This window comes from Micropterus dolomieu, linkage group LG18, assembly GCF_021292245.1.
Source record: "Micropterus dolomieu isolate WLL.071019.BEF.003 ecotype Adirondacks linkage group LG18, ASM2129224v1, whole genome shotgun sequence".
In the NCBI taxonomy this organism is placed as follows: Eukaryota; Metazoa; Chordata; class Actinopteri; order Centrarchiformes; family Centrarchidae; genus Micropterus; species Micropterus dolomieu.
In genome coordinates, this window is record NC_060167.1 from 19,650,104 (window position 1) to 19,667,723 (window position 17,620).

Sequence of the window (17,620 nt, forward strand, 5' to 3'; positions counted from 1 at the left end):
TATTTGCACAATCTCATTCACTCACAGTATTTACAGTTTGTTGCAACGTTTGTGAACAAATGTTTAGAGATACAGAAAATCTCAGACTCCTCCCTGAGGACGATATCTCCTGTCAGTCCTCCCCTCCGCTGGAAAAAAACACTCTCGTCTTCCTATCTACATCAACGGCACTTCATCCTGATGACAAAAGCTGTTCGATACTGCGTGGAGTCTGACTTGAGAGCTGTGATTTTTAAATGTGTATGGTTATATTTGCTCCGGTAAGTTTCATGTATCTAGTCTTGTGATTTCTTCTTTTATTTATTCATTTTAGTTCTAACGATGTCTGCACCTGCTCACTGACAATGCCTGCTACATTGTATGAATTATAATACCAAGTATGATCTTGATCTTTTTGATCCATTTCATGATTTGCTGATTGAACAATGACTTGATGAAATGCCTGTTTGGTTTTACATCAGTGCAGTGCAGTTAATGTAATGTGTACCACATATTCAGAAATAAAGAAAAATCTATTTAAAGTAAATGACACAGAGTAAATCTCTCATTCTTTATATGAATATTTTGCATAAGAACTATGAAGATAAAATTAGTTGTGACTTGTGTGTTACATCTTCAAACTGAGTCTTGCTGTGCTGCTGCGGCCACCCTCCAGCACACAGTAAGCAGCTCTGTTAGTTGTCTTCCGACCTTTAAATTATTCAGGTTTTGTTTTCAAACTAATTATAAATCTCAATAATCTGTCCAGTAATTTATTGATGTGTTTACATGCAGTAAGTTGCACACACGGAACTGATACTGGATGAAGCAAATGTATGAATTATTAATAGCTGCTGATTCTTTTATGATTATTTCTTGTTTTTATACAGATTTTTGCCATCTGTGCTTTCGCAACATGTGGAGGATACTATGGACACCTCCAGGTTAAAGTGGACTGTGCAGACAGGAGGCAGAGCAACCTCAGCATCAACATTGATTTTGGCTATCCTTTCAGGTAAGGTGGTTGTTTGTGCTTCCACTTAGTGGCTCTTGTTTCAAATGCCCAAACATCTAAGACAGAGCAATTTCACCGAAAACTCCCATGATACATATTTATTTCTCTTATTCACAATTCATTTTCAATTTATCTAATTTAATGTAATCATTTAATCTGTGACAATTAATAAGCACATAATCTATTTACATGTTTTGATTTAGATCATTTTATGCCAATTTTAAACATGAATTAACAGGCTAATTGACGAAGAGGAAAGATTTGACTGGACACCCAAAACAATGCTTTCACACTTACTAAAGGTGTCCAGAGTGATCTTCACTACATATTTCAGGAAACTGGTCACCCACATGTGGAAAAAAAAAGGATTTAAAAGCTGCACAGCTTTACTTCATCATCTTGTCAGGCTCAGCGGAGAGGAGCTGTTCTCCCTTAAAGCTTGCCCAATTTAAGAACAGGAAGCTAGAAAGCTGAGCAGGAAGCCAGCCCAATTTAAGATCTCCAAGTCTAAAATGTTTGACTGCATCATCAGATAAAACTGTACCTGGATTCCAATCAGTCGAGACTTAACCTCAGGTGGTTCCTTACAGCACCACATCTTTCTTTGCAGCATGTACCTGCAACTCGATGTAACTAATGAGCTGATGAGTATCAAAAAATGGTATCTGTCTCGTCCGTATTTCATTTTGACTCCTGCGGACCTGAATGTACTCAGGACCATCAATATATAAAGACACATGAACAAGGAGTGCAGCAGTTTTACTATTTATCTTAATATTCCATTTCTTTGGATGTTGAGATTAGATTATAATAGACTGCATGGTATTTGCCTTTCAATTCTACAGATGTTGAAAAAGTAAATAACGTCCTTGTTCGGAATTACTTTCACTTGTCTAAATAATGTCTGGTTGTGAACTCTCTGGTATTGTGGTGCAGCAGTGTGGTCAACCACTAGCCATACGCTGTCCTTTAGTCTGTGTCAATGATGGCCAAGTGTCTAATTAACAGTTCAGCTGACTTGACGCTGGTGTCTGTGTGTTAGGTCACTGGTGCCCACTGTAGTCATGGATAAATGGCACATTTACCCAAATGGCTTCCTACAAAATGTTAGTATTTTTCAGTTATTTTGAAACGTTATGTTAACTCTAATGTAATACTCTAAAGTAATAAAGTATAAATGTTAAATGGAGCTTTCATGTTTTAAGAAATGTAATTACTTCGTGTGTGTGTGTGTGTGTGTGTGTGTGTGTGTGTGTGTGTGTGTGTATTTTTAGATGTATATAAAAACTATTTGCATCTAAATATAGTTTTCCATAGTTCATATCAATGATGAAAGCAGCATAGTCCAATTCTTGCTTAATTTTCATCAGAAGAAAGTTGATTTCCCAAGTGTGCTGCAACCAGCCATCGACCACTGAATTAGCTGCCAAGCAAGCAAATAGCAAAACTGCCCCAGTACTATATTGTCATTTTTTATTGTTTGCATTTATAACAAGCAGATATAAACTGTGCCCCACTTCAACCCACATTGTCCAAAACCCTCTGCAAACCTACAATTAAGTAAATATTGCCACAGTGACACAGTACTCACTTACATGATACAGCAAGTTGGAAATGATCTAAGACTGAAACTAAATATTTATAAGATTATAAGATTCCACCCACCATCTGCCCAATGAGTTTATGATTTATATTTAAAACAAAATAAAGTGTCTGGAAAATCCTGCCATTGAATGTCATCATTAATCATCATTGTGTGTTAAACTCAATAGCGCCCATTTCTCCCTTTGTTACTGTCTGAAAGTGAGATTGGGAACTGTTTCACACTTCAGATGTTACAGTATAGCTTCCCTATGTCCCCCAGAAACACACAGACTTATTTTCAGTAAAGTACCACAAGGTTTCTCTGCTGTATATCTACGCTTATTGAGCTTGCACCTTCCTTTTTTAGCCACAAGTTGTGCTAATGAAAGTGCTCTCAAAGTGCCGGTGGCTTAATGTTTCCTGCAGACTGAATCTCCTCACATGTCAGTTTTATGACAACCTTTTATCCCCCCATTCACTGTCAACCTCCTGTTTCTGTCTTGTAGATTACAAGAAGTGCATTTCAAGGCTCCCTCATGTGAGACTAAGAGAGAAGAGATTCTTTTCCTGGATGGTGACTTTTCCTCAGCCGCCCAGTTTTTCCTGACTGTGGGTGTTTTTGCTTTCCTGTACTCTCTGCTGGCAACCATTGTCTACGTCTTCTACCAGAACAAGTACCTGAAGAACAACAGAGGCCCACTTGTGGTCAGTGAGTTTATACTTTTAACAAACATTCCTGGAAAGAATTAGATTCAGTACAGTGTGATAGTGTTTGTATTTGTTTTATTTCCGTGTGTGTGACTTCTCTTCATGTCCTCTTTCCACTCTTTTGTCCCGCGCAGGATTTTGTTGTTACAATCATCTTCTCCTTCATGTGGTTGGTGAGCAGCTGTTATTGGGCTAAAACTCTTTCTGATATCAAGAAGGCTACAAACCCAACACAGGTGCTTCTGCTGATCACAGCTTGCAGAGCTCAGGAGAACAAATGTACAGCTACCCAGGAGCCTCTCTGGTCACGTCTTAACACATCTGTGGTAGGTACTCAGCTGAGGAATGAAGCACTGACGCACAAAACTGGATAAAGCAAGCAATTTACACCTGTCCCTTCTTCTATCTCCAGGTTTTTGGTTTTGTAAATGTCATCCTCTGGGTTGGAAATATCTGGTTTGTCTTTAAAGAGACAGGTTGGTACAAGACAGGTCAGAGATATCCAACCAGGAGTGCTTCTGGGAAACGTGCCAGTGAAATGCGACAGCGGCTCTACAATGAGAGCAGCTTCGACCAGCCAGAGGAGAGCTTTGGTCCACAACTCTCCCGACAAGACAGTTTCAATCAGTCAAAGGGGGGGTTTGGTCAGCAGGTCCACAGACAGGTTAGCTTCAACCAGTCACAAGTAAACCTGAGCTTACCGCATGCATATCTTGGCAAACCGGTAATTTATGACAGGGAGAATATGGTGGGTTCTGAAGGGCCAAAGATATTTGTCAATGAGATGTGATTCTGCCCTCAGTTTAATGCTGTTCGTGGTGGACTAGATGGGAACATGTGTTATTGGCATAAACATAGTCAATTGGTCAAAACATGATAATTAACTTAAGATAAAAAAGAATACACTGATGGATCTATTTGACATGTGGTGGTCATAATGTAAGATAATTTGATTTTTGTTCATTTTCCTCTGGATAAATTGTACTTCGAGTTTTGAAATTCCCAGATGACACAAGCTGTACCTTTAAACGAAGGAGTTTGAAGTCATTATTTAATCTGCAAATGTTTTGTTTGTTTGTTTATTCGTATTTATTTTGGAAACTGACCTTTGGCAATAAGCAGACACTGCTGTGGGTTTTTATGCTGACAGACTGGGTGGCCAATGTGATTAAAATTAATAACGACAAGATGACAAGTTGTTTTGATGTTAGGAGTTGGACTTAGATGCTGTTGATATTGAACTTGATATATCATACATGTGTTTATTTTTTACCTGTACATGTAAAACTATTATTACTTTTTTTTGTCAAAAGATTTATTTAAAGAAGCGTTATTAATTACAGTACACATTTTGCCCTATACTATACAGTATGTTGGATGGAAAAGATGTGCAGTATCAGTTCAAATATACATCTAACTAATGTGCTAGAGTTCTCTCTATAAATATTTAATGTTTGATGGTATCATTTGTTCCCTTTGTCATTACTGATGGATTTTCTGATATTATAATCAATGTGACACTCCAGTGTCTTTCTTTGTCCTTTATTTTTTTAATGGAATATTGATTTTTAAATGGATAATGAATGTTGTTTCATTGGCACTTATTTTGTGTGTATTAGTGTGTATATTCACGTTTTATTATATGTTATATATGTGTCAAAACTGAATAATTGAAGTGCTCATGTTGCATATAAACCATCTCACTCTTATACCTATTGTCACAATCCTCTTGCACTATACTGATCACTAAACATTTATCAAAGGAAGATAATGTCTGTATAAAATGTATAAAATAAAATGAGTACAGCTACTTGAAATGCTTTATGGGCTGATGAAGATTGTGCGTTCAAGTCAGGCATTAAATTTAGTTGTTTAACTTGAAGTGTGTCTGAGGTGCTGCTCTGCAGACTTCTTCAGTGGTTTTCAGTAACTGACATCAAAGCAAGCCTATCCACTGTGGAGTTGTTACCATGGGTTTTCTTGTTTAGTGAGAGCTGTCGGCCTCTTCATTTCCATCGAAAAGGGAACAGAGGAGAGGAGACAGAAAGTGAGAAAATACTGACAAAGAAATGGAAACCAATAAAAGGAATTTATAATGAATAGTGACTCTGATGGAGACACCAGTGTACACATTAAAGCATGTTTCACACTGTGTTCCAGGAGTGTCTCTACTACAAAGGCCAAGAGGATAATCCCTCAGGGTGTCTGTTTCATCCTGACTAAGACAGTTAACAAAATACTACCTAAATCTCTTCCCACTCCAACCATCCTACAAACTGTTGAGTTTCAAAGGTATATAAATAATAAATTCTGGCCGTTTACACATACAAAAGTCGTTGCTTTATTTAAGTATTTAGTTAAAAGTCAGCAGGTTCCAACAGGCAACGTAAATATTTCTAATTCCATAAACCTTCTTTTAGTCATTGATATAAAGGGGCACCAACTTTACACATTAGGTTCAGTTCACACGTCATGGAGAGTGCTGTGAAAACAGTTATATAATGTCTTCTGTGAATCTGGAGAAGCTCCCCAATGTTTAAAAAAAATAACCCTGATGTCCTCAGTGTGTTGTCATCTGAGTGTGGCAGGGAAGTGTTTGTTTTTATGTGTCACTTCCCTGCAAGATGTTTGACAAGTAGTTTTCATTCTATAAAAAGGCCAAAGCTTTACTATTTTGCTTTGGTATCTCAGTAGCAAGATGTATCCCTCCTCTTTTGCTCCTTCTGAGGTTCCTCTCCACCACCGATTTTTTTTCTCTTCTTTTTCCTTGTCAAGGGTCTGAAGATGTAAAACCCTCTGAGGGAGGCACATTTGTGATTTGGGCTTTATAAGTAACATTTACTTGACTTAAAAAAATGACAGTATGTGCCAAATTTCTTTTATTTTTAACTTGACCTGCCACTTAAAAACTTGACCTGAATTTCTGATATCAGGCAGTTGTTGCAACTTGTTTTCATTTTGAATACATAGTGTCATAGTGTTGTTAAGGAAGATATCAAATTGCACACATCTAAGAAAAAGTCTAAGATAACACAATAAAGTTTATTTCCTTATTTCTTTTGTGGACCTTGATGTTTTTTTAAATAGTATGTAAAGTAGATTACACTTGCAAATTTCCTAAAAGCAATAATTTGACTTTCTTTTTTTAAAGTTATTGTGTCCCCAACAACCAAGACAAGCATAATGATAAAAATGATATCATGGAAGTTCATCCTTTGCTTGCCCCAGCTGCTAAGAGTCTTCTTCCAGTCCTCCTCACAGTGAACATGAGCCTGGAAATAAATCCGGTGCATCCCCCAAGTTGGTTATTAAGACCTCTGTATGCATCTGATCTGAGCAATTAGAACAAAGAGAGGCGACGCTCGCCTCTGCCTGGCCCCTGACAGAGACACTAAACACATGCAGGTGTCCAGAGCAGGCTCTTTGAAGAAAATTACAGCGTATGTGCCCACAGAATGACAATTAGGGTCAGGTTATCAGCAGGAAATAAAGGGCTACATCATGGGATAGACAGCCTGTAGGGTATGGGAGAAGGGTGTATTTATACATAATTAATCCACTGTGACATGTTAGTGGTGTGTAACGTTTACGGTTGGTTATGTCTGTATTTCCCACCAGCAGAACATGAAGCAGCCATGACTTTACAAATAGAGCACAGTATGGAGCATTCTACAGTGTAATGGTGCAAAGACATTTTCACTTTATTGTAGACACCTGCAGGGGGCATCATCTGCGCTGTTTCATGATCTGAAAGCTCTCCAACAGAGGTTCAAGCTTGTTTTATATGATTTTTAAAATTCTAATTCACTAATATTTTGTTCTATTTACTTTACACAACTGCTGTAGTTTATTCCACTATATCAGAAATGATGTCGTACTTTCAAAATGTATGTATGCTCTATACAAATTATATGGTATGACATGCTGCAGTGCCAGGTATAGGCCTCAAGAGAGAGGTATAGCATCACAACCGAAATACAGCAGACACGAGTTTGTCTATCAAGCTGTATGAAATTGAAAATCATTTTGACGTGTAGAATTTACATTGTAGACGACTTCAGATGCTGTTATTCATTTGCAGGTATGAGGAAATGCTCTTACTCTCTCAGACTCGCGTGATCTATGATGTAAACCACAAATGTTGTCTGTACGTCACCCAGGACACAGGACATCTAGAAGTTCTGTACATCTGAATATCTTTTTCCATAGGTGCTGTATTCTGAAAGAAATGTAAAATCATACCTTTACCAAGGATATGCAAAATTACGTATGTGTGTAGGTATAACCCCTAAGTAAAATACTGTACTTGAGAAGATGTATTTCATTCACACAGATAATTAAGTCTTGTGAGATTAATTTGTGGCCGTTAAAGATGTAAGAAATATGTAAGAAACATATTTGTGTTTTTAGTGCTAGTATTTATAAATAAACTATAATCTGCTTTACTATGACTACCACAATGATAACTATTGGGTTTGTATCTAATAAAATGTTTATCTGTCTCTGTCATTTTCCCATCTTATAGTCACCCCAAGTGACAAAAAATGAACTGTAAAACAAGGCCAATTGGTTTAACTGCAGTTGCTATAATAATCTCTGCTCCATGAGCTCTTTAGAGGATTTACAAAGGATTACAACAAGGGATTAGAGCGTGCTGTAATCAATTTTACAGTTTTCGCTTGCAATGTGATAGACAATATTAATTTAAGCTAACAAAGATTGCTTTTTAACAACAATAAGCACAATACATTAAAACAACATAAAAGTATGTCAAGCAGGCTGAAAGAACTGTTTAGTAGAACCTTAGAATTTGAGATTTAGTTTCATCACCAACAGTTATTGGAAACCAGCATAAAATGTAGGACACTTTCAGCGTGGAGCAGAGAGAGACCAATATTAAATTGTGAAACATTAACCATTCATTCCCCAACAATTATCACTTCAACACTTTAACAAACAAATACATAAATAAATATTTTTTGAGAACCCTTAAATGCGAAACATGACACTCAAACATTCTCAGGTGCAATAAAAAAATGCATCTGCTTAAAATCATGAACCTCTTTGGTTATTCAAAGTATCTACATATTGAATGCAGTGAGTGAAATAAGTTAGTGAGTAAAAGAGTTTAAATCAGCCCACACATTATAAAATCACATAGAAAGAAGAAACTCCAGAGCTAGATACATGCCTTTAATTCTTAGGACAGTACAGGATGTACAGTTAAAGAAATGTGATGAACATTGCTGTAAACCTGTACAAATAATGATATTTATTTTAAAAAATCAAATTAATAAATTACAATAATGTATTTTATTTTTTAAATATTTTTTTAAATGCCCAATGACAGTTTTCTCTACCTTATTAAATCAATTACATGTAGGCTAACATTTTGTCTTTTGACGCAGTAGAAAATAATACAAAATAATTTTTATGTTTATAAACACTGAATATATTTAATTCAAAAATTAACATTGTTGATTAGTGTTTTTTTTAAAGCCCGTCAGTCGATTCAGCAGTGCTCAAAGGTTCCAGTTTTGAATTTTGTTTAAGAAGTAACCTATTTGATCAACACCACAAAGATATATAACAAGCATTTAATATGCATTTTGGTGGGTTTAAACGCTGAAAGATTAAGGTTTCTGATACACAAACCTGTTTGTTAAACAGCACATAGAGATAGCACAGACTATGCAGAGATGAGCTCTTGAGAAGATGGGGATTGCTGCTGTCAAGGCAGCGAAAGCAGCCCCCTTGATCACGAAGATCCAACCTGTGGAAGAGGGTTAGAGTCCAGACAGTGACCTTCAAGACGTGCATACTTGACTCTCTCTCTCAATATTGTGACTTTTGTTGCTGTTAACATTTTTATATACTGAAATGGTTCAAGCAAAAAATTCTCCAATGACAATGTAGTTTATGGGCTAAAAAAATGACATAGCAAGTACTAATCTGTCTACCATGTGTCTTAATGTCCTCTACTTGCACCAACATTGTCACAAACATTAGACATAGACTTTTTGCTGGGTCTGCTATCTTTTGTTTCACTTAAGCAGCAGCTCTGTCTCTGCGGCTGCAGCTGGGCAGACATATCCCTTGCTATTGTTTCCAGTTTCACCTTTCATGCCTCTGCCAGATCTTAGATATCTTTGTTTTTTTCAGTGTCTTAGAGGGAAAGACATGACTATTATGATTTTTGTTTTGTCATGATTATAAAGTCCTTAAACACACATTTGCTGTCCTGCACTTCTTACAGCTGTGTTTATGTTTTATACTGTTGCAAAAATGTATGATTGACTATTGAAACTGATCTAGGTAGACACTGTGTGTAAATTCTCTTGAAACATGCTCGTAATAAATTAGCACAATAAATGATCCTTTAAATGAACTTCAATTAACAATGATCTCCAGTGAATCGAACAATTATTTTCATCTTGGATAAAAGGGGAGATATAAGCACATATCTGTTTAGAAACTCAGACTGCCGGTGATCTCTCCGAAAATCCTCAAGATGCTTCTCTTTGTCTTGGTCCAAAATCTAGATTTAGAGTGAGGAACTAACCCCTAGTAAAATCAGTAAAATCTCTTTTCCAGTACATCATCTTTTTTTTTAAACACTACCTTTTAAAGTAAGTTTTATATGTTATTTTTGTAACAATTATTAATCGTAGTGGTAGCAGTAGTAGAAGTAATAGAAATTGTGGAAGTATAGTATTAGTGTTTGTTGCTGTGTATATTTTTCATGTAAGTAAAACCATGTAGTGTGTATATTTTTCATGTAAAAACATGCGGCCATATGTTGACATATACATGAATAAAAACCTGATAACTGAATACAATTATATAAATACAACTTAACATATTTTCATGCACAGTGAGTGTACACAGGCAGGCAGGTAGACCAGCCAATGATTACATTCATCCCTCACAGCAACAGATTGTGGATGGGCTATTTTGTGTGTGTGTGTGTGTGTGTGTGTGTGTGTGTGTGTGTGGATGTCAAAGCATTTGATTTTGCTCATCTGTAGTCCAACCAACTGAGTTGACCAGAATGTAGGTGAGAGGTTGTTGGAGCTTCGTGGTCTAGGCACAATGGAAGACCAGTTTGGGTTTAGATCAGGACAGATGTGTAGAAATCTACCGTGAATCGACCAGATAAAACTGTGGTTACTCAAAAAGACTTCTCAGGCTCCCAGTCCTATAGGAAATGAGAATGTCCAATTGTAAACGTTTGATTTTGAATCTGCTTAGGTAACATTGTTTAATGAAACATTCATGCCAATAAAGCACACTGAACTGAACTGAACTGAAATGCAGAAGTTCTGTCCCTCGCCACTGTTAACATCTTCAGCAAGTGGATAGACACTATAAGCTTGTTTGTCGATGTCTGGAATCACTCGCAGCTGAAATCAACTTCATTACAGTTTCTTATTTTAGAGAAGAATCTGAAACCTTTTCACCGGATAGTGTACTAAGTACTCCGCTTAATGTGTTAGGTGTTAAGACAGTTAATGAGGCTACCTTTGGTGTGGTAAGGTCATCTGCAACTATCAAACATTTCAGTTGATTTAAATTGAATCACAGATTTATTCATGTACCACTGACAAATACAGATACAAATGTGCCTTTATAGATAAAAATAAAACAGAAATTAAAGAAGCAAACAGATTTCTTCTATGTAATCATGTTAATGATGGATGGATGCATGTTGCATATTTGCACCCATTTCTCGCAGGATTTTCTCTTTGTCAGAATTCAATCTATAGCTAAAGTTACTATATTGTAAATGCAGGATAGTTTTATACATACCTGCCTATCCACCTGTGGTTGTAGTATAAAATTACACAAAATTTACAATAAGGTAAATTTAATTATAGACTGTATTGTGACGAAAATAAAAAGCTGAAATGGACTATCACTAGGCATAAAATCTAGATTGAGCAAGCTAACAATCTACATTAAAAAAGCAAAAAACTACCTTAAACATTCACAAAGTACAAGAAACAGGATGGATGAGGATTTTCACTTTCTCTCAAGATATGCTTAAGTCACACAAGAACGCACATGTGCTGGTGTTCTTACCTCTCTTTGAACAACAACTCTGAAACTGATTATGTTTTGTATATATTACCTTTTCTCGCAGGTCCATATTTACAACAAAAAGATCAGTACATACACACATGTACTCAAAGAGACTAATAATATATTTGTTTTAAACTTAATTAAAGACATATCACATATAGTCCTTACGATTTCAGGTTTGATTTTCTTGTTTACAATTCGTTTACTGCCTAAAGGCTATTGGCTAAACTTAATTCCTACTCTTTAATCAGGATTAAGAGAATCCCGCAGACCTGGAAATTGGATCAGTTTACTTTGCTCTAATCTTTCTAGCCAGCAAGTTTAATTACTGACCTTTAACTCCTGTACCACTTCACAGTCCTGTAATCCAATTTTGGCAATGTAACAGCAGTGTTAGTGGTGAGGTATAAAAATCACACTGCACATCTCTGGCTCTCATGTCCATCAGTGCTTTTGGGTTCTCCAGGCGAAGAAGCTCAACAGATCATCAGACTAGTGAAGATGGCTTGGGACGGAGGATACGAGCCCAATGGTACAGAGGGCAAGAACTTCTACATCCCCATGTCCAACAGGACTGGGATTGTTAGAAGTCCTTTTGAATACCAACAGTATTATTTGGTAGATCCCATCGTGTACAAGCTTTTAGCTTTCTACATGTTCTTCCTGATCTGCACCGGAACTCCCATCAACGGTCTAACATTGTTTGTAACGGCTCAGAACAAGAAGCTCCGGCAACCTCTCAACTACATCCTGGTCAACCTGGCTGTGGCAGGACTGATCATGTGCAGCTTCGGATTCACCATTACCATCACATCTGCCCTTAATGGCTACTTCATTCTCGGACCAACTGCCTGCGCTGTTGAAGGATTCATGGCCACACTTGGAGGTTTAAGTCAACTTTATTCTTTCATGCTACTTGAACAGCTTCTTAAAATTGTAAAGTTTCCTCAGTACTTTGACATTTACCACAGAGCAGTTAGCATGAAACACCATATGTTAAAGATGACAATTACTGACGTATACTGAACATAAATTGGGCATTCAGCTTACTTAAAAACATCCCTTGTCTATGCCTTTCCTCTCTGCAGGTGAAGTTGCCCTCTGGTCACTGGTAGTCCTGGCTATTGAAAGATACATCGTTGTCTGCAAACCCATGGGAAGCTTCAAGTTCTCTGGAACTCATGCGGGAGCGGGAGTCGCTTTCACCTGGATCATGGCCTTTGCATGCGCTGGACCCCCACTTTTTGGCTGGTCCAGGTATTTCTCATTTGTATTAGTCATTTGATTTGCAGTAAATATTAGTTTAAATCTTTACACCCTGACAGCATTTATTAAAATTAATTGATTGAATTGATTATTTTTTTCTTAAACTTCACACAGGTACCTTCCTGAGGGCATGCAGTGCTCCTGTGGACCCGACTACTACACTCTTGCCCCAGGCTACAACAATGAATCATACGTCATCTACATGTTTGTTGTCCACTTCTTCGTTCCCGTCTTCATCATCTTCTTCGCTTACGGAAGCCTTGTGCTGACTGTCAAAGCTGTAAGTGAAGTTCATGAAACCTAAATAAAAGTAGTATTATTCCATAGTTTATTTTCATTTAAAGCTTTGCAAAACTGTGTGTGCTGTGAATTCTGATCATGGTATTATGGTCACAATCTCTTTAGGCTGCAGCCCAGCAGCAGGACTCAGTCTCCACCCAGAAAGCCGAGAAGGAAGTAACACGTATGTGCTTCTTGATGGTCCTTGGCTTCCTGGTAGCTTGGACGCCATATGCCACTTTCGCTGGTTGGATCTTCTTGAACAAAGGAGCTGCCTTCACCGCCCTAACAGCAGCTATCCCTGCTTTCTTCGCAAAGAGCTCAGCTCTGTATAATCCTGTTATCTACGTGTTGATGAACAAACAGGTTGGTTTATATGAAAATCATCTTACTTTTATTTCTCAGGCTTTAATCAACCACAATGCACATCACATGCTTGCTATTTCAACATTCTTTGTGCTCTTTTTCAGTTCCGTAACTGCATGCTGAGCACTATTGGAATGGGCGGCATGGTGGAGGATGAGACTTCAGTTTCTTCCAGCAAGACAGAAGTGTCCTCTGTCTCTTAAATATAGAGACCTTTTCATATACCTGGACATTTTCCTTTCTACTGTGTTCTACTGTGTTAGGTCTACGTCTAAAGCTAGTTAGCAACCATGGATAAATTACAGTATTCGCAGCCTAAAAAGGGAATGCAGGAAAGCAGAGCGCAGATGGAAAAAATCCAGTCTCTAAGTCCATTACCTCAGTCTGAAGGATTTATTAATTAAATACAATAACTTGGTTAAGGATGCGAGAACACACTATTTTTCTGAACTCATTACTACACATAAACACAATCCCAGGTTTCTGTTTAAGACTGTGGATCAGCTGGTAAACCCAACCCCTCCTTGTGCCTCAGCTGGAAGTAATGATGACTGTGAATTGTTTTATCTTATTTTACCAATAAGGTGGTGTCAATCAGAGCCTCTATTACCCCCGCCCCCTCTTACTCAGAGGTTCCTCACCAGCAACAAGAGAGTTTTAACCAGTTTTATCCCATCGACTTGTCTGAGCTTTTAAAAACAGTATCACAAATGAGAGTGTCCTCCAGCCCACTTGATGTTATACCTACAAAGTTTTTACTGAAACAAACAGCTCCCTATCTACTGGTTGTGTCCCTGATTATTTTAAAACGGCTTGCGTGAATCCATTTTTAAAGAAACCTGATTTAGATCCCTCCCTCCCACATAATTTTAGACCAATTTCAAAACTGCCTTTTTTTTGCAAAGATTCTAGAAAGAATTGTGTCCAAACAGCTGCTCACTGTACTGGAAAATAACAAAATATTTGAAAAGTTTCAGTCTGGTTTCAGGAAGTACCACAGCACTGAGACTGCCCTGCTTAAAGTCCCCAATGCTTATGAAGGTATGTGCTCAGTCCTGGTACTCCTGGACCTTGGCGCTGCTTTTGACACCATTGATCACAACATCATGTTAGACAGACTGAGGCACTGGGTGGGGATCTCTGGTACTGCCCTAGAATGGTTTTCATCCTACCTGTTGTAGTGAACAACGGTGTGGATTTGTGCATTTTATATTGAATAAATTTGGAGCTACTCTAAATTCCTTTCTCCTCCCCAGAGAAGAAGGGGGAGGGGTCAGAGTTGCTTTCTCTAAGTGCTAGCCCGACCATAAAACTGGCACCTTTTTGATTCCGAAGCTGATAACGCGGGGGGAACCAGCCATTGGCCTCTCCCTGAACAGCCTATCAAAACTGGCCCCAGTGCCCTCGTAGGAAATGCTGTTAAATGTATAAATATCCTGACCAATAATGTGACAATTGTTTCCTGTTACCAAATGCCTAGAACAATACAACCGTTCAACCATTGAGGTTCGATTGTGGAAAATATTTGATTATAATACGTGCAAATAGATTTCTTTTTAAACATTAAGTTTAGAAAGGCAGTCCCATGGGAAACCTGAGACACCCCTGGGGAACCACGCCCCAGGCAACAAAAGAGCGACTCGCGCTCTTCTCTTCGCTGTTGGCTCTTCCACTCTGCTCTGCTCGCTGGACGCTTCGGCACGCGCGTGGCGTGCCTCGCCAGGCAACGCCCAGACTCGGCCAGCGAAACAGGCCTTTTGTTCGCCTGAAGCTACACACCTGAAGTGCCGCGACATCGATCTGCCTTCAGTTTGTTTTATTTTCTTTATTTCTTTTGTTTGTTAAAGTTATCAGTCCGTTAAGTTACACTGAACTAATTCAGGAACGACCAAGTTCCATTTTAAGCCTTTTTCGTCGAGCCAACTTCACCGAGGTCAGACCAAGCCACGTGGTCTCGCCAGCTACAACGAAGGAAACCCGAAAACAGCTGAATTGCCAGACGGAGGAGGCGTTTTCAATCAGACACGGAGAATCTCTCGCAAAAAGCCAGGATCGGGCAGCTAGCGTGGGACCCGTGCAACAGGCCAAAAGCAGGCTGTAGACAAGCAGTAAGACTTAACACACGTTCTGTGATCAGATATTTCCCTCTTAACTCCTAAAATCACAGCATTAGTTTACTTTCATTAGCTCTTCTGTGCCGTATGAGTCAAATGCTTCCCACAATCGAACCTCCAGGCTCATTGTTCAGCAAATGTTTATGTTCCCTGTATCCAACCATCTTTTTATCACCTTAGTTAGAGAATAAATTCACTGTAATATAATCAAGAGCTGTGTGTGTTGCCTATTTCTGGTTCCTGCCAAGAGAATTGACCCTTTAGATATGAGACTGACTGACTGATTTAAGATAATTGAGCGATTATAACTGATCACTAGTAATAATTGTATAATTATTCAAAACTACCTGGAGGTCTGGAGACTCTAGGATTATAACAACTCCGGTGGTGCCCTGAAACGAGGAAAATTTTGATTTTATGAATCTTCAATTATGAATTCATAATTGGGTATCAATTCTCATAAATTTATTAAAATGCATAACTATGAAATTTAGGTCTGCTACACTGTCAAATAGGAAGTTTTGCGTGTCTGTAAACAACTATGTCTCTTCGTTCTGTCCAGTTAAATATGGTGTGTCTCAGGGGTCGGTCTTAGGACCCATTTTGTTTTCCTTGTATCTGCTTCCCCTTGGACATATTATCCATAAACATGGCATTTCTTTTCATATTTATGCTGATGACACACAAATATACTTGCCCGTCAGATCCACACACCCTGGAATGCTGAGTTCACGTAACAACTGCCTTTGTGAAGTTAAAAAATGGATGTCAAGTAATTTCCTCCAGCTGACCTCAGACAAAACAGAAATCCTGGTCATTGGGTCCCAGCAGATGGCAAAACAAATACTGCCATCTGCTGGTTCCCTAGTAAATCACATTAAGCCTGTGGCAAAGTACCTTGGTGTTTGGTTTGATAGTAATTTAAATTTCGAGCAGCACACCACAAAGCTTGTTCATGTCTCTGCTCCTCCCTCTCCCAACCGGATGCTGAGAAGTTGATCCATGCCTTTATCTCCTTAAGGTTGGACTACTGTAATGCTCTCCTCGTCGGGATCCCTGGCAGGAGCCTGCAAAAGCTCCAGCATATTCAGAACTGCGCTGCCCGGGTCCTGACAAGGAGGCGCAAATACGATCATATCACTCCGGTTCTGAAATCCCTCCACTGGCTGCCCATTCAACACAGAATCCAGTACAAATCCTCACCCATCAGTGCATACATGGAACTGCCCCTGCCTACCTCAGTGAACTCCTCACCCCACACACCGCCTCACGAAACCTCCGCTCCTCCACCTCTACCAACTGCCTGCACCAACCAAGGACTAAACTCTCCACTATGGGAGACAGGGCCTTCCAGGCAGTCGCCCCACGGCTCTGGAATGCCCTCCCAGAGACCCTAAGGGCCCCACAAACTGTGGAGGTTTTTAAGAAGGGCCTAAAGACATTCCTATTTCAAAAGAACTTTCAACACTCATGATTTTAATTTTATTTTTGTGGTGTTTTATTGCTATTTGATTTTGGGAACTGTTTTTAACCCCCTGCTACTGTAGCACTTTGAGATTTCATTGAAATGTAAAGTGCATTATAAATAAAATGTATTATTATTATGTTTTTATCAACTTAGAAATATAGCAAAAATTCAATCTATGTTAACTTTTAAGGACACCGAGACCATTTTACACGCCTTCATCTCATCACGCCTGGATTACTGCAACAGCCTTTTCACCTGTTTAACCCAAAAATCTATTGATTGTCCAGAACTCAGCTGCCAGGCTTTTAAACCAGAACAAAGAAATATGACCACATTACTCCTATTTTAGCGTCATTACACTGGCTCCCAGTATGTTTTAGAATTGACTTTAAAATTCTATTGATCACTTTTAAAGCTCTTCATGGCCTCTCGCCTTGTTATATTTCTGAACTTTTAGTCCCATACACACCAGCACGTACCTTGAGATCCTCGGGCAGAGGTCTGTTGTCTGTTCCAGAGTCTCGACTGGAAACTAAAGGGGACAGAGCGTTTGCTCTCAGGGCCCCGAGGCTCTGGAACAGCCTGCCCGAGGAAATCAGGTCAGCTGAGTCAGTGAACTCTTTTAAGTCCCTTCTTAAAACATACTTTTATAGGAGAGCCTTTCCCGATCTTATTTGACTTTATTTTATCCCTTTTATTTTATTCTATTTTACTAATTTTATATTTATCTTAAACGTGTATTTTAGTCTTTTCAATGTT

General features: G+C 38.5%; 2 protein-coding genes across 2 annotated transcripts; both read left to right on the top strand.

Moving 5' to 3' along the window:
- Positions 1-236: 236 nt before the first annotated feature.
- On the top strand, positions 237-4,076 carry synprb (synaptoporin b). Its single transcript, XM_046076150.1, has 5 exons — positions 237-260; positions 870-994; positions 3,085-3,283; positions 3,421-3,612; positions 3,699-4,076. The coding sequence occupies exons 1-5, from the start codon at positions 237-239 to the stop codon at positions 4,074-4,076; spliced, it is 918 nt and encodes a 305-aa protein (XP_045932106.1).
- A 7,793-nt stretch (positions 4,077-11,869) lies between these two features.
- Positions 11,870-13,482, top strand: LOC123987509 (green-sensitive opsin-like). Its single transcript, XM_046076471.1, has 5 exons — positions 11,870-12,254; positions 12,457-12,625; positions 12,749-12,914; positions 13,040-13,279; positions 13,384-13,482. Exons 1-5 carry the CDS (start codon positions 11,870-11,872, stop codon positions 13,480-13,482), a joined length of 1,059 nt encoding a protein of 352 aa, XP_045932427.1.
- Positions 13,483-17,620: the final 4,138 nt, after the last annotated feature.